The following is a 24,984-nucleotide window of genomic DNA, read 5'->3' as shown; positions in this document are numbered from 1 at the left end:
TACCCCTAGATCCACTGTCATCCCATCGCCCCCCCCCCTCCCCACATCAGACAGAGCAGAGAGCACATGCAGTATCTGATCACTACCTCAAGTACTGAGGGACTTTATAGATCCCACATTTCACACAACTGGCAAGCAACTAAAACATATTAATGTCAATTTTTCATCTCACATTCACTGAAGAAGCCACGAACCATGTTTAAATTTAATAAACTTACAACATGAGGGGTGCACAACTGTAGCAGAGCCTGAGATGGAGGTTTAGTGGGGTGGGGTGAGGGAAGGGAGGTTAAACGAGATGGCTGCACCTCTTGACAAGCAACACCCCACCACACCTTGACGTAATGACAGTTCCTACACCTATGGTCGTACCTGACTGATACTTTGAGTTCGGCTTGAAGCACTCGTAGTTTCCAGAGTCTGGGACCGTACCTCATCACCATCTCCTGGAGACTGCTCTCGATCTTCAGCGGGTCCATGTTGACCGTCGGAACAAAGTTGAGGAAGATGTGGTTACAATCAGTCCTAACGATCTGTTTAGGTCAAACAAATATGAGAGCGTTGTGATCAAGTGGCTAAGGCAGTGGAATTGTGATCTAAGGATTGCAGGTTCGAGCCCTGGCCAGATCATTACGTTGTGTCCTTTGGTAAGGTACTTTATCTCCATTGCCTCTCTTCACCCAGGTGTATAAATGGGGACCTGTGAGATAAAACTGTCAGTTGGGCGCTGTTTAGCTGCTGCCATGTGGAGGGATTGTCTCTATGTTTGACAGGTTATCGTTGACCCAGGTAATATTGTGATGCGCCTTGAGCACCGTTATCGGTGGATAGGTCTTCACTTTATAAATCCTCAATAATAATCATAATAATATTTAAACTAAGGTATGGGCTTAGATGGAACACGAGTGAAACACTAATCATTGTAGTATACAATCTCACTGTGTATCAAGAACATGGATAATATTCACTGCAGGTTCATGTGATATGTCTGTCATCTGACTCACCTGAGATGAGAAGGCAAGTTCCAGCTCATCTAGGGCTTCTAGAAGCATCCTTTCACCTTCATTCTGAAGATATTCAAATGAGGCTTCCTTGGTGACCAGATCTGAATGACGGATAATGGCTCGGAGAAAATAACGATAGTCGGTCACATTCTGACCTTCCTGAACCTGTGAGGGAATTAAAACACACACATCCAAAATAAAAATACTTTTACCAATAAATTCATGATGTTAATATATATATATACTGGTGCTGTGGACGCGAGGATAAACCGGTGACATTTGAGGCAATGAGGCTTAGCAATGGGAGGTTCCAGGTTCGGTTTTAAATGTGTATTAAGCTGAGTCTGATCCTAAATATCTAAATTTTTGTTGGGAAAATTTCCTCAGTGAAGGAGGAATGTTCAAGTTAATGCAAAATTAATTTGTAGTAAAATGGTTTTTAAAATTCTCAGGGAATTGAAGTAAGCATACTTGTCACTAATATATGGAGAGCTTGAAACGGAAAGAGGGAGTGGGAGGGTGTGGAAATGGGACGAGTAGGACGGAAGGGTGGGGCTGTTGGCAGGATGAGAGCTGGGGCAGAAAAATTGTAGAATTAAGGTTGTTTCGTAATCATACCTTAGCTGCACCCAAATATAAATGCATTCGGTAGTTTGCTCTGTCCATGAGTTTCAAGTCAAAGTTACTCATCCTGTTGATTTCCAACTGGAAGGCGAGAGCAGGCTCAAGATGACGATAAATGCCATCTTCGTGAAACTAAAAGGAGAGAATACAAACAAGGATTATGACGATTAGATTCTTGTGAAAATATACGATGTTATCCATCGCTAACAGTAAGGAGCTCCACTATAACAAGCAAGAAAATTTACCAGTTGTTAATGAAGACAGATAACTCTCTTAAAAAGGGAAATGGCAAACATCATTTAGGGTGCTAACGGTATGAACCGACATCAAGCAGCAACCCAGAATGTTTTACTTCCTATCGTCTCCAAGACATCAGACATTAAAGTAAGTTTAAGCCCTCAAATGTGGTTTTTAAAATATTTGTGGTTACACAGGGAAAAAAATACTTGCACAAAGAATTTTAGTATGTTCCGAGAGTGTGTTTCTTATCACCTTCCAAGATCACACAAGCAAAATAACAACTGATAGTTTGAGGTTTCCTGCAAAACCAGAATTTACTTACAGAATATACTATTGCATTCACTGCAAAGATAGCAAAACAAATATAAAAATTAAGGAATAAACAAAATGAGAGGAAAAAGAAGAGAAATAAAAATTACATCTAGCCTGGCTCTGAACGTGAAGAATCTCGGAAACTGTCTCTCCCGGAAAACGGCAAATGTTACTCTACGAATTCTTGCCTCCAAGAGGTCAGATTTCTGATGAGAAAAACAGATGGAGAAATATTCATGAGACCCCACGCAATGACTTCTTTTACGGTACTATGGCTGTAACATATAAATTAGATTTTGATCTTTGGTGAAATTCATTATGCTGGCTGACATTTACTTCATAATCAAGTTCAGTCCATTGGTACGAGCATCAAGAGTTTTGTTGGTATGTGCTTAACATCAGCAGATATTTAACAGTTCACGAGCCCTTGTAGGCTTTATCTTTACTTTCGAAAGCAGGGAAAAAGTACACAGGTATTATGTACTTATGAAAAATGAAGCAAATTCTTTAATAAGCAGTAAAGAGGAAACTTTTGATGAAAATTTGCATACTTTTCTTTGTCCATGTGTCAGTTGTTAACACGGGAATGTAAACTGTGATCACGACGTTGACTGAATCACAGTGCGTATTTATTCATAAAAACACGAAAGAGTTTCAGAATAACAGAAACTGTCACACTGGTTAAAAGAACTGGCCTTGAAGAGACTTACATCAGATAAATAGCACCACCACATTTGATTATCAGTTTACAGCAGAATATGAAGCAAATTCTATCATAAATAACATGGTAAATGTAAAATGAAGCAAATACTATCATAAAGAAGTAAAGAGGAAACATTTAATGCAAATTTGCATGATTTTTTTCATCCTTGTGTCAATTGTTATTAACAACAACAAAATGGTATGAAAAATGTGATCACAAAACTGACTAAACTCGCATTTTATTCTTAAAAAAGTGAAATAATTTCAGAATTTCAGAATATCAAACACTCTCGCATTGTTTAAAACATCTGACATAATAAAGAGGCTTATATCAGATAAACAGCATCGACAGATTTGATAATCAATTTATAGCGGAATGAGTTTAGATGTTCGCAGGTATCAACTTACCTTCTCTTGGCAGATGGCGAAGAACATCTCCGATAGTTCGGTTTCTGAGACATGTGTCCTGTACTCGATACCGATGTTCACGATATGGATTGGTTCATCTAACTCTGAGCCCTGCATGGAGGATAAATTACAAAGCCTTATGCTTTGACTTTGATGGTGTGGTGACGAGTCACAACTTGACTCACTCGAATCTAAAGGTAAAGTGTCTCATATAAGCTTATATATATTTATATGTATGATATATTTATATGTATGGCGCTTTTGACAACTATTTTGTTTATAATTAGCGCATTATAAATCTTAGTTATTATTATTATTATCATACTGTCCCCCACCCCTCCCCACAGAGATAATTTACAATGACTCAAGTCAATAACTTGACTTTGTGAATGTGGTACGGTACACACATTATTGATGCTACTCAAGTTATCACTCAAGTCATGACTTGAGACGCTCAAGTCCAAAAAAGGTATTGTGTCTCAGATATGTTGGTCACCTTTAATACTTTTTTTACTTGACCGGAGTCAATGTGGTACGGTACACACTATGATACATTTTGTATTCACGAGTCATGAACTTGAATCGCATAAGTCCAAAGGTGAAGTGTCTCTCACTTTGCCCACCTATGCTTTAAACCAGGGGTTCCCTAACTGGGGTGCATGAACCCACAGGCGGTGTGTGAGTCCATCCTAGGGGGTTCGTGAGACATTTCTGAAAGGCAAAACTAGAGTACTTTTTGTTGAACTAAAATCTGATACATCATATAATTTAGTAATGTACAGAAGTCGTACCCATCGACAAACTCTACAATATTACACTATGAACTTTATCTTTTACCAAGCACTGTTATACGTATTACAGTATAATAATGACTCAGATCGTGTCTCGAAAAGTTGGGGGTTCGTGGACAACTCTGACATCCACAGGGGGTTTCGTGGGGGATAAAGTTAGGGAAACCCTGCTTTAAACCATCTGATGTTGCTATACCTTCCAGCACTATATTTTATGCAGTGATGCTTAAAATGTCAGTCAAAAAGATAAAAAAGGATAACACAAGATAACACAAGACTTCAAGAAAAAGTCAGTAAGAGAAAACTGCCTACACTGTCCGATCCTCTGTTTGCAAATCCCTCCTCCGCAAAGTTAAAATGAGTGCATCGGAATCTTTCGATGATCTCATCTATCGAACTGTAACGAAACAACGAGGAGAGAATGTAAATCACCGTTTGGATTCTGTGAGACAAGATTTTTAGCAGATATTGGCTAAAACCTTGCAACTTTAGTCAATTTCAGAAATCAAAAGTTCAGTGCTTTCAAAGCTGCCACAGAGAATTTGAATACTGAAAATATTCTCTGATCAGTACTGAGTCCGAGTCCTTATTAGACACCCCAATAGTTTGAACAAATTGAAGCAAGAAGCCTTAGATATTCGGTGGGGGAGGGGGTAGGGGATGGGGAGGATGGCAGATGTTCATCAAAATCATAAATACCATGTAACGGTGATGATTGAGCTTGCCTATCCTTTGACTAAACCAACCAACCACACTGCTTAAATTAATTTGGAGCGAAGTAGACCCATCTAGAAAAGTGTTGAATTAAGACTTGGTAAACTTTCCACATTTGAATATTTTATCAAAGGAAACAGAAAGAAATAACTTCTTGAACGGTTTCAGATCTGTATTAATGTGACACCCAAATGCAACAGATGGACTACAAGAGTTGTGCTCCTGTAGTAGTAGTAGTAGTAGTATCTCGGTCGATATTAAGTTCGAAAAAATTTTAAAAAAATATAAAAAAACTTGCTGAAATAAAGACAGCAGTTTCTAATCGCATGACTGTCTCCTACTTTCGTTTTTTGGAAGATATGCAAAATTTTTGAGTCACCTTTGAACTTCCGACATGCTTTGGAAAGAGCACATCATGCCAGTCCTCTGACAGGGAGGCTGATGGGAATCTCCCGTCATGACGTCCTCTCCGATGCTGTCCGTTCTTTGCAGCAACTGACGAGATGACATTCTGTAGTTTTTAACCAAGACATGAAAAATATGATTTATAAAATTGTTTTGACTGAATACATTTATTCATTCTATTAGAAAACAGAACACATATTACCATTTTATGCCTTTTAATTGATAGAGAAACGTGTTCGCTCTTCACTTGGTTTAAAACGTTAAAATCTCTCATGATATGAACTTGTAGGTTTGTTTTTCACTGAGTGCTGGCCCAATCACATGGTGGCATGAGTGTTGTGCACATTTGCAAATCCAAAGGGTTGTATATCACCTTTTTTCAATTTCAATGCTTTTTATACAGAAGTGTTAAGTTTTTGGCAATATGAGTTTGCATAAGAATATCGTTAACTGTTGTTAAAGGATTGGGTAATATGAGTTCACAGGAAGATTAGAATGTCACAATAAATATAAAAATTATATAAGTGGTACTAAGTTAGTTTGGATCATGCTCTAATCTTAATAACAGTTAGAGATCCCTACAGCTGGTGTCACATGCTGTATTACATGGGATGCTACATATTATTATGTGTGAATTAATAGGCTTATGTGTATAATCTCGTATCGAGTGCACGGTGTACACAACGCATAATGCATGTGATGCTACAGATTATTGTGAGTGACATAATAGACTTATGTTTATACTCCCATAGAAATGTGTTGGCCACCCATCATATATTGTATGTGACACTAAAGACTATTGTGTGTGAAATAATAGAATTATGTAAAAGGATTTTTTTTGGGGGGGGGGGGAAATTAGTTTATTTGATGTCACATGAGTACTACATGTGATAATAAAGGCTTTTTGTATGTGATATAATAGGTTTTGGTTTAAAGGCTCTAAAGTGGGTGAATTTTAGCACCACAAAGTTTTTGTGTGACAACAGAGATTATGTGAGATGAGACATTCTAACTGTGGCAGTATGATCCCATGATAACACATAACTTACCCCACATGTAGTGCAAAGGATAGTACAGACTATTGTGTGTGTGTGTATGTGTGTGATTTTGATTACTGCATATGGTACTGCAGAGTATTTGTATATGATATAATTAATTTATAGCATAGGATCTCAAAATCTCAAAGTTAGTGCTACAAAACTTTTCCACTGGAATGTAAAGGTCATGATGTGTGAAATACAGCCTAACTATGGTATATTAACATTAATGCACCACATGAAATGCATTAGGTACCCCATACATGTAGCAGCACCAAAGACTGTTTTATGATCAATATTAGACTGTGAATTTCAGATAAATACAGTTGCTATCCAAAAATATATACTTCATGTGATACTAAAGACTATCGTGTATGAAATAATAACATTTGTCATAATATCACAATATGTGCCACACATATCATTGCATGTGATACCAGACACTATCATGTATGGAATAATAGGCATTGACATAATCTAACGTAAGTGCATTTTGGTGCCGCATATATTATTGCATGTGATACCAGAGACTATCATGGTGAAATAATAGGAATTTATATATGATCTCATGTAAGTGCATTTGGTGCAACATACATTACTATGTACATGTGATAATAGAAACTATTGCATGTGATGTAATAGGCAATAGAATAATAAGCTCAAGTTTGTTTATTTGGAAAAAACACATAATTCTTTGTATGGTATAATATGACATACTTTGTATCCTTGTAGAAAATAAGAGAATTAATTGAAAGGTCTTTGCAGCATTTTGACTTTCGAGTGGTGAAGTTATACAATATGAAAAGCCATTGGGACATGTATGCAAGAATCTATCCATAAAGGAGCCATCAATCTGTCCTTCATCTAATTATGTTAAAGCAAGCTAACACTCACTTAGTACGCAAAAATGGGTTGGGCCAGGTACCTCAATTTCGAAAGTATTGAAGGTTACACTTTTTGTGTCTGTGTGGAATCAACTTTTTTTCATTGCATACAAAGAAATGTAACTTTGCCACATCTGTTGTAACAATTATACAAAAAAAATTGAACAAACTTGTCATATTTGGAATGCATCTGAATGATGGGTGAATCCCAAATGGTGTCAAAATGTTACTTTATTTGCTTATTTCCATATCTCAACCACCCTGTTGTCCCCAAAAGATATCAAATCCCAAAAGGGGGGGGGGGACTCCTTCTATCAATGGTGAGAGGAAATAACAAAAGGAAAAATTTAAAACAAAACATTCACAATGGGTTAAAAAAAATAAAACAAGAACATGGCGACATCCAGAGAGCACTTCTGGCTTGCAACAATTTCTTGCTTTTTTTTACAAATTGTATCAGGAAATTGCCTTTCCTTATCTATTAACTCAATATGCAGATAGAATTCACAATTAAGAAGAACATTGAAAACTGTTTTTGTTAAAAAACTGTCTGTCTGCTTGACAGACTAAGACAGAAATCATAACCAAAAGAAAAGACTAAAAGCTGTGAATCTGGCATCTGGATATTGTTTGCATATTTTTAGGTTTTGCGATACATTTTGAGATGAATTAATTATGTATGACAATGAATTATTATAGTAGCTAATTATATTTTGGAAAGTAAAAGTAAATGATTTCCATTCCTCTAGATCATAGCCAGACTATTTCTTCCGATATAAACACAGGTCTTATCAATCCCGTCTGCCAATAGTCACGTACATCATGCAACAAATGCCATCAATTTACTACGGGGTCTTTTTCTCATCAAGTCGTCCACCTCTCCCTCTTGTCCAACCTCCCCTCTCGACCACCTCCCCCTCGTCAACCTCCCCCTCACCTCCACCTCCCCCTCACCCTCCCCCTCTCCTCCACCTCCCCCTCTTCGGGCATGACGGATAGACAAATTTCTCAGAGCACAATAGCTCAAAATTTGGAGGCTGACAGCTTGAAGAAAATTGGAAATGGAAACTGAGCGTTTTTGGTTCTTTTTATCTTCTGGGTAATTTACTCATTCTTTGTGAAATGTTCCAAATTCTGGGGAAAAGAAGCGATCAGTTCCTGTTAATATGAAAGAAGTGATTGAGCGCTTTAACGAAAGACGACACATTCCGAAAGCTTGGGTACTTCTGCTAATTTGGCTTCGAATATGACACTTGTAATCTTGCTTTTAACAAAATAAAGATCTCGGGAAAAAAGTTGTTTGGGAGTATAACAGAAACCAAAATTCCACCTAGTGAAATGAACTGTAACCATGACAACAAAAACAACAACCATATGCAATTACCAATTTTTATGTATGATAATGTCTGCATATATATTTAATCATTAAATTAAAACTGGAACTATTGATAACGACATGGACAAAATGGGATGAATTAATGAAAGGGACCTGATGATTGGTCTAATCAACTGAAGCTCTCTTCCTATAAATAATAATATTTCATATTGTGAAATACAATCTGAAGTTTACACAGTTTTCCTTATGATCACTCCATCCATACCATTGTCATGCCAATGGCTAATTGGTTGTTAATAAATTGGCACGATATATTGTAAACTAACATATATCTCTTTTGATTTGTGAATTCTTGTTGATATCTGAATCAAAATATAGATTGTGCTTGTCTAGTCGCCTGAATCTCAACTGTCAAAAGCATTGTGTACTTTTAGACAGACATTACTTATGTGAAATTTTCTACAGTGTGCGAGATGTTTTGCATATGCTGGGAGTTGAAAACAGTGCATTTGATTGAAACACAAGCAAAAAAATATACTTTCCTAACAAGTGTTGTTCAAATCCCTTCCCCATGGGGGAGGGGCGAGGGGATGGGAGGAAAGAGGCAACCAACATTCCAATTGTAGTCTTGATGTTAGTAAGTGTCAGCACAAGGGTAATACATGCCATAGGGAAGGTTGGTGGGTGGGTAGGTTGAAAGTGAAAGGGTGGGTGTAACAATTAAGGTTAGTAAACAGTCACAGATGAAGTCAAATGACTGTTTCCTCAAGCATTAAAGTTAAACAAAATGGACTATTATTAAAACTCATTCTAGTATATCAGCATAAAAACAAAAGCTTAAATCATGCAGGGAAGTTTATTATGCGGAAGTACAATAAATGTGGATGTCTTAAATAACAATAATAACAATAATTATCAACCGTAATTTTTATGACGCTCAAGCGACCACAAATGTGGGAGAAACCCGCAACGGCTTACGGACTACAACTCACACGTCTGTGGCTTCCAATTCAACATTTTAACTCAAATTTGGAATCTTTTCAATTTTAGAAAGTCATTTCAGATGGGAAAAGTGTAGATTGCTCTTAGATGAAAAACCACCTTACTATGACCCCGCCGTGCATCGAACCCGCCACCTACCCGATTGCTAAGCCTCATTGCTTCAAATGCCACCGCCTTTATCCACTCGGCCACAGCACTGGTATATTAAAAGTTAAGACTTTATTTTCAGTGTCCAACACACAAACATTACAAAGATAATGATTTGATTGTAGCTCATGAGTGGATGATACAGTTGTTAACACTAACCCTCTAGACTTCAAAAGCTATTCTTAGGTTCCTGAACATCTTTCTAACAAAATCAAAATGCCCCAGGAACATAAAAAAAAGCTAATTTCAATCTATCACTTCCTTACATTCCAGGATAATATTTAATAGATCAAATTATTTTTGAACTTATCTTTGGTGAGAGAAAGTCTGTTACTGCTCTCTGTCCATGTGTGAGTAATCATTACTGAATTTCTTTATTAAAGAAATTCATGATCTAAATGGATAGGATTTTATTATATTTTGCTATTTACAGATTTTGGAGACTGGATTTAAACATTATTTTAGAGTCAATCTGTCAGCATTGAGGTGCAATCAGAGCTCTTTCACTTTATGTTGTCTTTAAGAAAAAGACAGGCAAAGATTTGGTTTTTTACTTGAAGTTAGTTATATTTCTCTACAAAAAAAAACTTATGTAAAACCAAAAAAGAAAAAGTCACAATTTCAAAGAAACAGAAAGGAAGAAAATAATTGCAACCAAAGAAAGCAACACCAAAAATTTAAGATGAGTGCTGTTAAAACCTTTGTGGAATCTAAATCATACTGTTACATCTCCACACACTATTTTCCCATCAAATTCACTGCAAACGAATGTTTCAGGCCATTTCTACGAATGGCAATTCTTCTCGACAGGGCAGGAATTATAATCGGTCTTTAGAACTAATTAATGAGAATAGCACCATTCCGCAAACACAGCCAGTTGGGGACAATTTTTACAGTGCTAATACCACTCAATACTGTCCATTGATATCATGCTTCAAAGGACTCCTACTGACAGTATGAACAGTTCCTTGCCTATCTGATTATAAGCTAATACCACTCTATACTGTCCTCATATCATGATTCCAAGCACTTCCACTGACAGTATGAACAGTTCCTTGCCTATCTCTGATTCTAATGCTAATACCACCCTATACTGTCCTATAATATCATGCTTCCAGGCACTCACACTGACAGTATGAACAGTTTCCTTGCCTATCTCTGATTCTAATGTTAATACCACCCTATACTGTCCTATAATATCATGCTTCAAAGCACTCCCACTGACAGTATGAACAGTTCCTAACATTTATCTGGATAAAAAGGAGGATATTCATACTGCACATACTCATGAGTGCTTTGAAAGCATGAAATGCAAGTACAGGCTAGAACAAATTATTCCAACTGGGGTGGGTGCCTTCTGCACAAATGTAATTACTACTCAAAAGTGTGCAAAGCCCAAGACCAAGTGCAGAATTTTGTTTTGGAAAAGCAAGTCATATTTTTACACATTTTAGAAAATTAAAAAAAGGTGTTGTGTCATTGCTATACAACAAACTAACAGTAATGTTTGTGCTTGATATACAGTTGTCTGTCGTCGAAGATAATGTTTCTGAAGTTACCACAACCAGCTGCGTAACCGTCTCTTTAAAAATATTTTTTTGGAAGAGTTAAGAATTAAAAGGCAGGCGGGAAAGGAGAGCATGCTTAAGGTAAGATACAAGAGGCAGTGAATATAAAAGCAAGTATCTACAACAAAAAATTAAAAAAGATGGAAAAAATTACCTGTATTGATAATTGGTACTCCTGATTGTAAAATTATAAAGCCAAATTGATAAAAAAAAAACAGCAAGTTGTGGAGAAAAATAAGGTCAAGTAATTAAAGAAACAGTTTCTTATCCACTAGTCTGAAAGGCTTGAAAAATCTATATGAGTGGAGCATATGACATTATAATCCAGATGGTCATAATTATTGGTTTGAATCATGCTTTAAGCGCAAGACAATTGTTGCCAGGTAACTAATGCAGACAGTTATAAGAAGTTTACACAGCAATATTGAAAGTTTTGATAAAAACATTAAACATTGTAAACATTATTCAAAGCATATTATTTTATCGGAGTTTCTATAACTTCACTGAAAGAAAATGTTGACATTTTATCTACAACTAAATTATCAAATTAGGAGACTTTTTTTTAGTTGCATAGCAACCATGCTTTAGTTGCAAAAGACTACCTGCAAAATTTGGCTGGTGACATAGAGGTATGCGACTTGCCTTGTTACCTTCAGTGGGTTCAGTACCAACATTTCCAAGACTTTCCCATGACTTTTGGTTATTTTTAAAAATAATTCCAACTGTTATCCCAAAAATGGAAATCTTTTCTTTCATAGCATCACCAGGACATGCAGGAATCCTGTTAATTCTAATAGCAGTAACCAAACCAGTAGGCACACAACCTAGTATGCTCATAGCCAAAAAAACATGATATAAAGCTTTGCAAATCAAAACAAGATTTCATTTCATTCTCCAGCACATTATCTCTTCCAAGCAACTGTGCAGACTCACATATTTACAATTCAAAAACGATTCTGCCCAGAGCACATCCAGAATTCACCAAACAACACTTTACAATTTTGTCCCTATCTTGTACTCATCCTTCAGCATGAGTACTGTGGTAGGGATTGACAGGAATGAACGATATTATAGTACATTGTAAGTATCGTATTGTACAGTAAATCCCACATTACTCTGACTACACAAGACTTGGCATCCTGTCAATTATCGTTACAACCATTATCAAGAATAAATTATGCAAAAGAAGAGAGAGAGAGATATTAAAACTACAAAGCAGTGCACAGCCGTCTATGGTATGGGCAAGCGATGCTTCACGAAACCGATGGCCCTTTAGTCACCTGCTACCAAACGTTGGAAGAAGGATCGGCTTTATGCAGATTTTGTGACGAGGTCCGCTCGAGTTGTTAGTAGAAATTCTCCTGACTCGAGTAATCGTTTTATGCTCTACAAGGAAACACCCGATGCACAATAATTCGAGTCGATTCATATTTTGAAATTTTTTGTGACTAGAATCATGACTTGTTGTGACAGTGGTTTTATGAAATTGCGTGCATTTTAATGTTTGGCTTGACTTAAGATGGAGACCCCTCTATTTCGACCTATACAATGTGGAAGGAGTATATACCTATTGAAAACAGAAACAAACAGATAAAGTTGTGTCGATAGAATAGGCAAAGGTAAAGATACTGACGAGATATTGTTTCTTTGTCACCAACAAGTTTACACGCCATTTAAAGAGAATCGTTAGCTATCGTTTTGGTGTTTGCTCTCATAACCATGGGAGCCATCACCAAGGCAACAAAAGGACCATCGGTCTGTGAGCAATTTGATAATAAACCAATCCCAGAGAGAAAGAAATAAACATGGTGATTTTAAGAGAAAACAACAAACCTGTTCGGATGAGAGCTCGGCAGCATAAACTGGAACTCAACCAGGCAGATACCGTTGCTCATCGAGGAATGTTGGAGACAATTTAACTCATAGGCGATGTAAGCACGTCTCACATAAACCTGAAAATTGATAGTATTCAATATCTTGAAAATTTGTTGCAATGTTTAAGCATGTATTCCGTGTATTTTAAATCAGGAAAAAATCGCTGTAAGAAAGATAAAAAAAAGCTGATCATTTTATTATTGGACCTGATGTTTCAAACCCCTCAGGAAGCTCTTCAAAGGCTTTTGGAGAACATACTGCTATGATCAAAACATCATGCCATCTAAACTTTTATGAATTTACCTACACAGGCTCATATTTGTTGTTGATAGATAAGCAGTTAGCTAAAACCTTTATGCTCTGGTGTATTACCAAATTCAATATATTTAAAGGAATTAAAAGAAAAGAAATAAAAATTTGTGTTTTACCTCTAAAGCAGACCTTCGGACATCTTCTGTGCTATGATAGAAGAAACTGGGCAGGACGTCAAAAATTGTAGTCTCTGACATGATCAATTTCTGTTGAAAAAATAATGGATTCAAGAATAACAAATATTTCTGATAGGAGACTGGACTGAGCATGAACATTTTGGTTCTTCCATCCTCATTCACATTCTTGTAGTTTTGTCTTTGTTAATTATATGCAAACACTACCTCAAACTCCTAATCACTTTGGTCGGTAAAAAACTTCCTAAGAATACCTTGGTACAGGAAATCTAAGATTAAAAGTCTCAATCTCTGTTTTCAAATACTCCGAAAACATCAACGTTAAAAACACTATACTTTCACTTCAATCGAATCTAGAGATAAACGTTATAAAAATTATTTGCTGTCCCAAACTTCTTTGGTGTCTTCTTCCGACATTCCTTGTGGTTTTCAGGTGTTGTGCTTGGGTAACTTTTGTTGTCTTTATATTTACACATGGCATGCTTCTCACAAATAGGTTTGCTTCTTTATTCAAATTATATTCCACCCTTTTAACTCTGCTGCATACTTCAACTAATAAAAAAAAGGCTCAAAACACGTGAAGTTAGATGTGAAAGGAAAAGAGAAAGAGACCTTGAGACTGTCCGGGCAGTACTGGTGGCCTCTCATCTGCACGGCAGAGAGGAAGATGGATTCCACTTGGTTGTGACGGAGTTCGTAGGCGGGCTGTTGGGCTGCGATCAGAACTTGGCGAGACTTCAGCGCCACCTTGGAGTTTTCTTGTTTACTGAGGGTGGTGAGCTTCTTCAAGATGTCTGTCAGTTCATCGGTCAAACCAGCCTGACGACTACTCAATTTATCCTAGAAACGATAATATTCTATGAAATTTCTCTTTACCCTCTTACAATATTTTAGTACAAAAATAAAAGGGGGGATTAGAAGGGACATAGACCCCATCAAGAGCCCTAAAAAAAGGAGTACAGTTAAAAGACATAGACTTCGCAAATCCTGTTGCAATTCTTAAAATGATGGTCTGGAGCATTGCCAAATCCATTGACATTGTTTGAAAGTTCAACAGACTTGGGCAAATCTTTCCATTCAAACACAGCCCTCTGAGGAAACGAGTTCTAACAAACATTTATTCTACTACAACCATTTAAGATTTATTTTACTTTTAAGTCCAAAAAGGTCCTTTTTACTGACTGTAATGACACCAGTGGGCCATCTTTATAATGTGCTATGCTCTTTACTATATCAACAATTTTACTTTGAAACGACACCATTTTGCCCTCCCCTTTACCCCAACCCCCTCCAAAACCCACACATAAAGCACACATTTTTCACACCCTCCCTCTCACCCTATTAATTAAACAATTAATTAATTAGATACTTACTATGAGGGTGACAACTAACTGATTCTTGAAGCTAATGTGGGAACGCGAGAAGATGGAGCCCACTACGCCCAGCATGTCGCCCTTGTTCTCGTCAAGGAGAGATTTGACGCATTTGTCGTAAGGCCCTTGCTGGAATTTCGATTCGATGGTGTAATAGAGAATAAGCAGCTCTTGTATGACAGACTTCATGTGACCACGGATACCGTTTCTAAACCTGTGAATAAACGGAAATGTTTAAAAGCAATGGATCAGAAACTCTGTGAAACTCAGGTATACGGTAGAAGGCTTAGAATCTTTATCAGTAATAACGAGAAATGGAAATATAACAAAGAGTACTGCTGGTGATACTTCTATGCCTGTTCATGGACAGTAAAGTTAGAATTGTTTCAGCTAGTACAACACTCATTGGAGGGGTTTGGAAAAAATAAAAAATAAAACTGGAAATCTGGTCAAGGGTTGAAAGCTAAGACTCTGATGACAATTGCACATATCTTGCAAAAACAGAAAATATATAATACTAATATATATAATAATAATATCATAAAAATATAATAATAATATATATATAATTATATATAATATATAATTATATAATAATATTTAGGAATAATATATAAGATATAATAATATATATAATAATAATAAATATATAACATAAAAATTTGAAGAGAAGCACGGACATGGGTAGGCAGTTTGGCCTGTTTGCCCCATTCCCATCCCAAATGTTTTCTATTTGGCTCTTAAGCCTCACACAACTTCTTTGACCTGTATGATGTTATGGATTCCTTCTAAACTCAATAATGAAATGGCATGAAACGATCATAAACAAAAAGCCTTAAGAACGAATATTAAAGGAAGCAGATAATCCCATATCCAAATCTTGCATTGTTGCTATGACGACGATGACACGAACCTTTGTACCAGTTGAACGATGTCATGTGTATGCATGAAGAAGGCATCTCTATCTGCTTTCCTCTGAAGTTGACCCGCGTAGCGATCGATCACGTTCGCAATCTGCAGAGAAGTTAAAAATGATCAATTAAAACAAATGATTCTGTTTTCACTCAAAGATCATAAATTAAAGATTCCATACTTACATAGCAGTTTAAAAATTCAAAAATTTTAACTTTTTAAAAACGAACAATTATGCTAAGCTTTATATCAGATGCGTCGATCCGTGGGAAGTTGGGGAATGGGAGGAGGGTGATTGCCAGAGAGGGTTTCGTAAAGGTATAAAAAAAAGGAAGGACGAGGTTTACCGCTTGGCTGGGAAACTGGCAGAGGACAGAGGTTACGTTGCTCCCATAAATGTTCAGCTGCTTTCGAATATCCTTCTCCACTTGGGAGGGAATACGACCGGAGATGTTCGACATGATCTCCTGAGCTTCCAGCAGAGGGAGAGAAGGATCTCGCAAGGTTTTGATAAGTCTGTCAACGGAGGTCTCAACCTGAGGGAGAAACAAAATTAACAACAAATAATTATTTATGCACCCGGTATAAAAGAGACATGCAAAACAGATTGTGTGGAACTGACATGAGTTTGGCCACCTGACCACCTTCAAATCTTCAATTTTTTTGGGGGGGTGCGAAGACGTGACACAGATTCTGGATGTGGTTTGTTGCATTGATGGCAGAGTACTCTGATATGATTGATACTCAAATCCTGCGACAGTGCTACTCCTTAACTCAATTAGTCAACTTTCACTTCGAACGACGACAAATAATTTTGAAAAAAAAGTGGAAATTTTTGTCAGAAATTGCTCTAATTTTTTTGCTAGTGTGGGAAATAAGATGAGTGACAAAACTGTTAGAATCATACGGAAAATTATTATTATATTCAACCAATCGTTTATAAAATATTTTCAATCGTACAGAATAATGAAAGCAGAATGAAAAACTGACTGATTCAATTTGATGATAACATTTAGGAGAGTGTCTTTCTTTCACTATTAGCTGGCTTGATTAAAAATGATAATTGGTAGGCTCGTTAAATATTGCCAGATATCGGAGGAGGCCAAGTGTATAGAAAAAAGTGATTTGAGAAGCGAACGACCAATCAAAACAAAGGTGGCTGGACGTCTCTCTTTATGGATTGAGAGCAGTCGGTGATCACCTGTGTCATGAAATGTGGCTCAGGTACGCAGTAGCCCCAGAGAATATTCTCCAGCTTCTCATTCTCCTTGGTGAAGATGGTGTTCAGTTTGAAATCATCGCTGAAGGTGGTACTCTTCTCGGGGAAACCACCTTCAAAGAGCTTAGCCTAAAACGGAGACAACAGAAAGATCAATATCAGATAAACAGACGATTTTTTTTTTTTTTTTTTTTACGGTGATGATGTTGGAGTGACAAATACCGACGCAATCTGTTAATTCATTATTCTTATGAGTTAATTCATTATTCTAACACATTCTTGCAAGGTGAAAATTTAGTAACCAAGAAAATGTGTACAATTTGGTGATGGTTGAGCATTTCTACCGTGACATAAAACTTTTGATTCTATTAAGAAAGAAAAAAATGCATCAAAACGAAAAAAGAAGCCAAACGAATTAAAATTCTCGCTTCTTCTCTCTCAGATAAAGTATCATGAAATATTTCATAACAGATTGAAGGTTTGGTATATAAAAATTCAACTCTATTTTTTACTAAATATTAATAAAAATTCCTCAAACTGATCAATACCTGCTGAACCCGACCTGGATCATCTAATTCCAGTTTTGCTATCACACTGCCCTGGTCCAGTACGGCACCATTTCTTTTGACGTACAAAATTCTGAAACAAGATATTATTCGGTGTAAATATTAAATTTTTTTCCCCTTAATTTATCTTTTTTATTTTTATTTAATTCAAATTATTGTATACAAAAAGGGGGAATCTGAATGTAAGTTTTAATATTAGATGCAATCGACTGACAAATTCCGGGCATTATGCTTGTCAAGTTGATGTTATAAATACCGGTTAACAGGTTTCAGTAACGATTTATAGCTCCCTCGAAAGGAAACGTGATCTATACAGCAAAGTAACAATAACCAATATGTACACTGCAGGAGAGATGTGTAGGTTTGGTGAATAGAACAGCAATATGTACACTGTAAGAGAGATGTGTAGGTTTGGTGAATAGAACAGCAATATGTACACTGTAGGAGAAATGTGTTTTATCTCTAAACGTTAAGTTTTAGCTAACCCCAACTAGAATCATCAATATGAAATTATATGTAAAATATCTCATATATGCTGGATCCAAAGTGAATTATGGAAAGTGGTAGAGTGAAAAGAGAGTAGGTGAAAGGGGGGAAAAGCATCACAAAGTTGCATTTCCATGGTTACCTGCCACCTGCAGATGTCTTTAAACTCATGATGAGTTTCATGACTTCAATTTCGGCATATACATCCCCTGCTCCTACGTGAGCTCCTTCTTCGACCATAAACTGTACCAGTTTGCCAGCCGAAGGTGACCTGAGAATGGTCGGGTCGTGTTCCTTCTCAAAAACGCACGTCTGAATACCAATGGTTATCCGATAGCTGTTAACGAAATAAAACACATTTCTTGACGGTACTTTGTTTTTATTGCAGATACAGCCGTGGTGACTCCACTGTATGATAGCGTAAATTCTGCAAATGCATGACGGTTTGGAGCTCTGCTACCGTGAGAATGGCCCAGTACACACATTAGAAAATCCTCTTATAACATACCATAGCGAAGCATAGTATTACATAACATAATATAGTATACCATAACATAATATAGTATTACATAACATAACATAATATAGTATAACATAACATAACATAATATAGTATAACATAACATACCATAGCATAGTATTACATAACATAACATAGGATAGTATAACTTAGCATAGCATAGTATTACATAACATAATATAATATAACATAATATATTATAGTATAACATATCATAACATAATAAACATACTATAATATAACACATGCCACAAAACTTTGGGGTGATATCCCATCCACCTGCTTTTCGGAATACTCAACTGACATTTTTCTGTTGAATAATTTCAAAACTCTTTATCAATTCAAACACAAAAACGAAAATATTGAAAGAATGCTGTCATCACATAACTGGTCCCGTCACATGAGGGCGACCATCTCAAGGATTGCCTCAAGAGGAAGAATTGACTATCTGAATTAGCTTAAATCAAGATAAAGTCATCTTTGAATGATATTAATTTTACCTGTCAATCTGTTCCTTCATGTACGTGGTATAACTACTACCGTTGTAGGACACCAAGAGACCACCGTTACTCATCCTGTGGATGCTTGCCTCCGCTGTGGATCCGTTCAGCAGGAGGAAGTAACTCTGGGGTCCTTGTCGAGAGACCTGGACGCAGTATTTGAAATCCTCGTAGATTAGTTCAACGTCTCTGGTGTTGTCTAAAGAGCTAGCAGGTAAAACTTGCCCTCTGTACAAAGGAGAAAACCAGAACAGAAAATGAAAAGAAATGCTGACATTTTATTCCTTAGTTGGCTTAGTAATGAAGGTTTGATATCAATACAGAAAAATGTGTTGTATCTATTGAGTAGTCGAAAAAGAGAAAGCTTTCTCAAGATTCCAAACATCTGTTGTAAGATTAATACAGCAAAACAACAACAAAGAGAGTAAAGAACAGAGAAAAGACTAGGTTAGTTATCTCTTCTTAGAAAGTGTGGTAGGTCTATTGAACTTATGTGTGGATGTTTCCACTGAGAAGTAAAATATGCTTACCCAAGATTTCAAAACATCAGTTATAAGATTAATATAGCAAAACAATAAAACAACAAAGTTTGTACTGAAGTTTATCTGATACTAAGAGCATTGAACAAGTAAATGCAACCAGGTACTGCATCTCAAAAGTCAGATAACAAACTGTTTCAGTTTGCAGTTAAAACTGCTTTAACCTCTCAAGTATGAAATGACATTTGGTTTCTTTTACTTTGTCCTGATTTCATATGTCTGAGTAAACTGAAGGTAACTTAGGATAAAATGACATGACATCCCAGGCTGGGTAGAAGTTCATTTTGCAATTATTTTTGGGACATTTCTGTAATTTTTAATATAGAAAATGTTCTGCTAATGTTCCCTGTGTTGAGTATGCTTCTCTGGGCATCCCTTAAAGCTGAACAAGACTATAAATACCATTTAGGAAGACTTTGTGAGTAGTAAAACTGATGTACTGTTGCTAGAGTTTGAACTTAACTCTTTGTATTCAATTAGAGAATTTCTGTTTAAAGATCCATGACTTATTCCTCAAAAAATGTGGTGGTAAGGAACTAACAGATAAGATGGAGAAGAGAGGGCAAGAACAAATAATTTGGAAAAAATTGTGACAGCTCATGGACACAAGTTCCTATCATCCCATAGTCTATGGAAAGAGCAGCAATCAATACAGACCTTTCTAAGTAGGACTGGTACGTTGAGAAACTACTTCTTATCGCTGCATCTGTCACGTGCAAGGCTCCAATCACCACGGCAACCATTGTATCTGGTTTAGTGGCCTGCCAGAGAAAGAGAAGGAATTTAGCATGAAGGTGTAAATTGCTTAAAATAAAAAGGATTTGTGGGCATATTGCCCCCGACAAGTTCCAGCTATAGCGTTGACATGTCAACTTAAGAAGTCAATGGTGAAAATGGATCAGTGTTCATATTAGGACAAACAGCTATACAGTGTATGACTTCATTCACCACTGTAAGTATAACTATGGCCACTGAAGGTATTATTACTGCCACTGGAGGTATTATTATGGCCAATGGAGGTATTATTATTATGGCCACTAAAGGTATTATTATGCCACTGATAGTATTATTATGCCACTGAAAGTATTATTATGGCCGACCATGATTGCTGAACAAAGATGTTGGAAATTTTCCCAATCATTAGATCAAAACCACATCCTTATAGCAGTTGGTATGGCAAAGATATGAATTTTTTTTACAAATTTGGTTATATTTTATTAATGCATCTATCTGGCAACAGGAGAGTAAATGATGCCAGTCATGACAAGTCAGTTGGAACTGCTTTTGCTTTTCTTTATGCAAACATACAAGTTTATTTATAGAGAAAAAAACAGTTACAATTGAAGAAAATTCATATACAGAGAACATTTGCAGCTATGAAGCAAAATATGTAGATGCATCACATATTTAAAGATAAATATAAAACAATAAGATAATAATAGGAATGCAAACTTTTTAAAGAACAACTACCACAATCACATCACAGACCAACTACTGTCAAAGAACCCAGGATTTGGCCATTCACCATAGTTTACACTAAATCAATCATATCTTAAGGTTACAAACAATCCATCGAGGTGGACTTTTTAAATAACAGTGTGGAATATTTCTCTCCCTATGATAAGGGTTACGTTCTCCTCAACCAGAATATCCCTTTAACATATACGTTAGTCTTAGACCTCGAGTAAACCTGTTACTTCTTTGAGGCAAATATTAGATCTGAACAACTTTGATTGTGGATTTCTACATTATAACATAACATGCTATGCATAGAAGAATTGGGCCACACATTGTACATTGTTATTTACTTGATACCGTAATTAATATCAGCTTATTTATACATCTGTTGGTTTCACTTTTTCACTCAAATGAATCTACCGGGAAGTTACTTTATATATCAGCCAATTTGACAAAACGAAAATATCCGAGATAATACCTGAACTTTTTCAGCGATCAAGGTATCCAGCCAGCCGGTGTCGAAGGAGTTCATCTGAAAGGCCTCCGTCTCTAAGAGCATAATCAAGTACTCCACAGTTGTCTGAAAGTCGCCCCTGATGGACAGGTCCTTCAATGCAACCACCATGTTCCTGCAAAAACCAGAGATGTAAGTAGTTATTTTTATTTTTTAAAGGTCCCACCGAAAGTATTATCAATTTAATACCAGAAGGGACAATAATTTAAATACCAGAAACCTTTTGAAATGGGACTCTTCATAGTTACTTTTGGTAAGAAGTCAAATGCAACACTCATTAAAACGAGAACATTTATTCAGATCTTGTTAATGCCATGTTTCTCTCGGTTTTGCTGCGACACAGATACACCGACTATCGTATTCACAGTCGTGATACCTGGGGTTAGTATATGAAGAGAATGTAAAGATCTTACTCTCTGGCTTCTTCGCGGTCCTGTCCCCAAGAGAAGCAGTGGCCAAACTGGGAGTCGGCAAACTCGTGCAATCCTCCGGTAGCAGAGACGCTGAAGTAACCCCATACGTTCTTATTGCCCGCAAAATTCAGCTCTGAGACGGTTCCAGCACTCGGCTTAAATCCCTGGAGTAGAGAGGCAGATAAAAAGAGAAATTAAGGACAAAATAATAATTGATATGTAGAGAAGAGTCTTGCAGCGAGAGAAAAAAGTTGCCATCACCAGTAGTTTGTGATTCTGGTTTGCTTCATTCCTTTGCTATAATTGTATAATACCTAAACTGACGACTCATCAAATATCCCAAATATCGCCAGCATGGAAATTTACGAGTGGCAAGCTTACATGTCTCCTCGCACCCTTGCTGTACCATATTTAAACGGTGTGAAGACTCGCGCAAAAAGAAACGTCTAATGCCGGTAATCTGACCTAGCTTCGAATGGGGTGTTACAGAAGTTTTAGACACCACCATCAATCCCAGAAAATACACACACATCTTGCTACCGTCGGTAATAGACACTAGTGTACAGTCAGTACATACAGCTGCGGTCAATACCCACAGCACAGTGTATCAATGCTACAGCGATGGACATCTCAGGTCCAGCTAAAGATAACAAGGTATCACGTTTCATTACTGTTTGCATTTTGTAGCGACACGAACAAAACGTGACTTGCGAGCAACAGAAAGTTAACTTTTTCAGATGGCCGAACGCGGTTTGGGGCAAGTCTGCAATGCCTTTAAGAGTGGAACTGACGACCTTTCAAACACTGTATGCCCTCATCGACCGGTCACCACGGTCGATGACCACGACAATGACCGTCCTTCTCATTCTACCACCCAAAGTGCCTAGTGATGTATTTCTGCACAGGTTTAGTTATCTGTTTGAATCTAACAGAGCTGGTAGCCATGCATAAATGTTTTGATGCTGAGGGCATACAGTGTTCAAGGTTTGCCAGTACTGAGGTTGTGAGCAGACAGGTAAGCAAGAAAAAAAGAAGCGAATTATGCAAGCTACCAAAGGAGAAAGGAACAACGGCTGGATCTGTGTTTCTGTTCAAAGGCTTTATTGGATAATACAATGTTAAGGTGCCAGGTACAGGTCCTCATATAAATAAACAGCCCAGGATTTTGCTCTCGACATTTTTGCTTTTATAGATTGAGCAAGTTATAAAAATAATAACAAAATATTCCACATCTAAGAATGTAAAAAAATAATTAAATAAAAATAGCTCTTCTTCTACCTGCCAAACGTCCAATTACAAAATGGACGACGGTTATTCAAATTACCCTTAGCAACCACATATGTGTTTGTTAGGGAAAGCCAAATGACTTATATAAATTCCACCCTAACAACTAGTGTAAATTCTAAGTAACATCAACTTTATCCATTTCAGATTTAATTATTAATAAGAGTGTCCAGTTGAAACCAAATTCCTCAGCTCTACCATATATTTTCTGTTATAAAACTTGTAAGAAGAATTAACTACACCTCACCTCATCAGGGTTCTCACTGGTAATTCTACAGGCAATGACATGTCCCTTTGGGACTGGTGGGTTTGGAGGGCTGCAAATGAGAAACAATATGGTTATCTTGATTAATTTGTCATTCACAGACTAACTGAAAGTTTTGTTCATTAATGACATAAGCTATTGTTCTATTATGCCTCTGTATAAATTTGACAGATAGAAATTTGGTGTTCATTCAGAACTTTTGATTCATTTTGCCTGACTTAAAAACGTTATCATTTCTTTGAATTGCAAATGTGTATTAATGACATGTGCTTAATTCTGCTGTGCTAAATTCTGCTGACAAGATATTATAATATATTGCGATTTAAAGAAAAATGTGCATTTTGATCCAACCATGTTGGGATGATTCAGCAAAACAAGGTGAAGAATTTGCCACCTCAGAAAGGGAGAAAGTGATTGATCCCTTCTGAAGCCAATAATCCAATAATATGTCATAAAAAAAAAGAGATTTCTACTAACAGTGAAATAAATTTTAAATGGATTATCAAGTACCAAGTAAAAGACCGAGCATGTATCGGTCACACAGAGAAGATATTAACAGATTCCTAAAACAGGTAACTATAAAACTTACTTTTCGAAATCAATCTCGGCATCGTCCCAAGAGTGTTCACCATAAAGTTGTCTGATATCTTTAATGCGGTGCAAAGGGAGACCCATGGCAATCTAGAAGACAATGAAGAACCAACATTTCAAGAGAATCAAGAATGCGATATCAAAATCGAATAGGATAATAAGCCAATCTATAGTCAAGGTGATCTCATATAGATGTGCTTTTACACTGAGTTAAGCTGTTTAATCCATCACGGCTTAAAAGTGACTACCATCTCTCCAGGAATGACAATGTTTAGGTCATTTAAATATTAAATTTAATTCACAAAGCTGATACTTAAGTTGTAACCATAAAGTACAATATAAATCCACTATGATTTTATTTGATTTACATAATAGTAATAATATAAACTTCTTATAAAGCGTTTTCCATGAAATCTCAAAGCGCCTGTACAGCATAAAATGTTAAAGCTTAAAATTATAATAAAAATGCACAATAGCAAGAAGAGAGGTAAGATAATAAAAGATCATATAAGAATAAATCACTCTAAGCATTTAAAAAAATAAGTTTTCAAATTCTACTTAAACCATTAAGATTGTTCAAATTGCGGAGATCTGAAGGTAAAATGTTAAAGCTTAAAATTATAATAAAAATGCACAATAGCATGAAGAGAGGTAAGATAATAAAAAAACATATAAGAATAAATCACTCTAAGCATTTAACAAAAAATAAGTCTTCAAATTCTTCCTAAAAATATTAAGATTCTTCAAATTGTGGAGATCTGAAGGTAGGCTGTTAGGAGTGAAGAACCATTTAGCTGCAGTACTGAGTACATAATAATTATATTTAGACTACAAGATTGGTTTATACTG

The 24,984-nt window shown here is 36.4% G+C and overlaps 1 protein-coding gene across 6 annotated transcripts in view; it reads right to left on the bottom strand.

Annotated features, from left to right (window-relative positions):
- LOC139980241 (acetyl-CoA carboxylase-like) overlaps positions 1–24,984 on the bottom strand; it is a 55,742-nt gene that overhangs the window by 13,889 nt on the left and 16,869 nt on the right. For 5 of the 6 annotated variants that reach the window (XM_071991774.1, XM_071991776.1, XM_071991778.1 and 2 more), the window contains 23 exons: positions 24,134–24,225; positions 23,527–23,596; positions 21,996–22,159; positions 21,547–21,697; positions 20,268–20,371; positions 19,072–19,299; positions 18,194–18,388; positions 17,548–17,638; positions 16,982–17,128; positions 16,128–16,316; positions 15,782–15,882; positions 14,869–15,082; positions 14,108–14,335; positions 13,478–13,567; positions 13,008–13,126; positions 11,329–11,349; positions 5,175–5,306; positions 4,394–4,478; positions 3,291–3,401; positions 2,288–2,386; positions 1,623–1,760; positions 1,005–1,169; positions 373–533 (listed from right to left, as the gene is read on the bottom strand). In XM_071991774.1, coding sequence (XP_071847875.1) covers positions 373–533; positions 1,005–1,169; positions 1,623–1,760; positions 2,288–2,386; positions 3,291–3,401; positions 4,394–4,478; positions 5,175–5,306; positions 11,329–11,349; positions 13,008–13,126; positions 13,478–13,567; positions 14,108–14,335; positions 14,869–15,082; positions 15,782–15,882; positions 16,128–16,316; positions 16,982–17,128; positions 17,548–17,638; positions 18,194–18,388; positions 19,072–19,299; positions 20,268–20,371; positions 21,547–21,697; positions 21,996–22,159; positions 23,527–23,596; positions 24,134–24,225 — 3,095 coding nt within the window. The remainder of the gene's footprint in view (positions 1–372; positions 534–1,004; positions 1,170–1,622; positions 1,761–2,287; positions 2,387–3,290; positions 3,402–4,393; positions 4,479–5,174; positions 5,307–11,328; positions 11,350–13,007; positions 13,127–13,477; positions 13,568–14,107; positions 14,336–14,868; positions 15,083–15,781; positions 15,883–16,127; positions 16,317–16,981; positions 17,129–17,547; positions 17,639–18,193; positions 18,389–19,071; positions 19,300–20,267; positions 20,372–21,546; positions 21,698–21,995; positions 22,160–23,526; positions 23,597–24,133; positions 24,226–24,984) is intronic. The other variant, XM_071991775.1, reaches the window with a different exon arrangement.

This window comes from Apostichopus japonicus, chromosome 14 (genome assembly GCF_037975245.1).
Source record: "Apostichopus japonicus isolate 1M-3 chromosome 14, ASM3797524v1, whole genome shotgun sequence".
Taxonomy (NCBI): domain Eukaryota; kingdom Metazoa; phylum Echinodermata; class Holothuroidea; order Aspidochirotida; family Stichopodidae; genus Apostichopus; species Apostichopus japonicus.
Note: the sequence above shows the minus strand (reverse complement) of the source record. Positions and strands in the feature narration are given on the sequence as shown.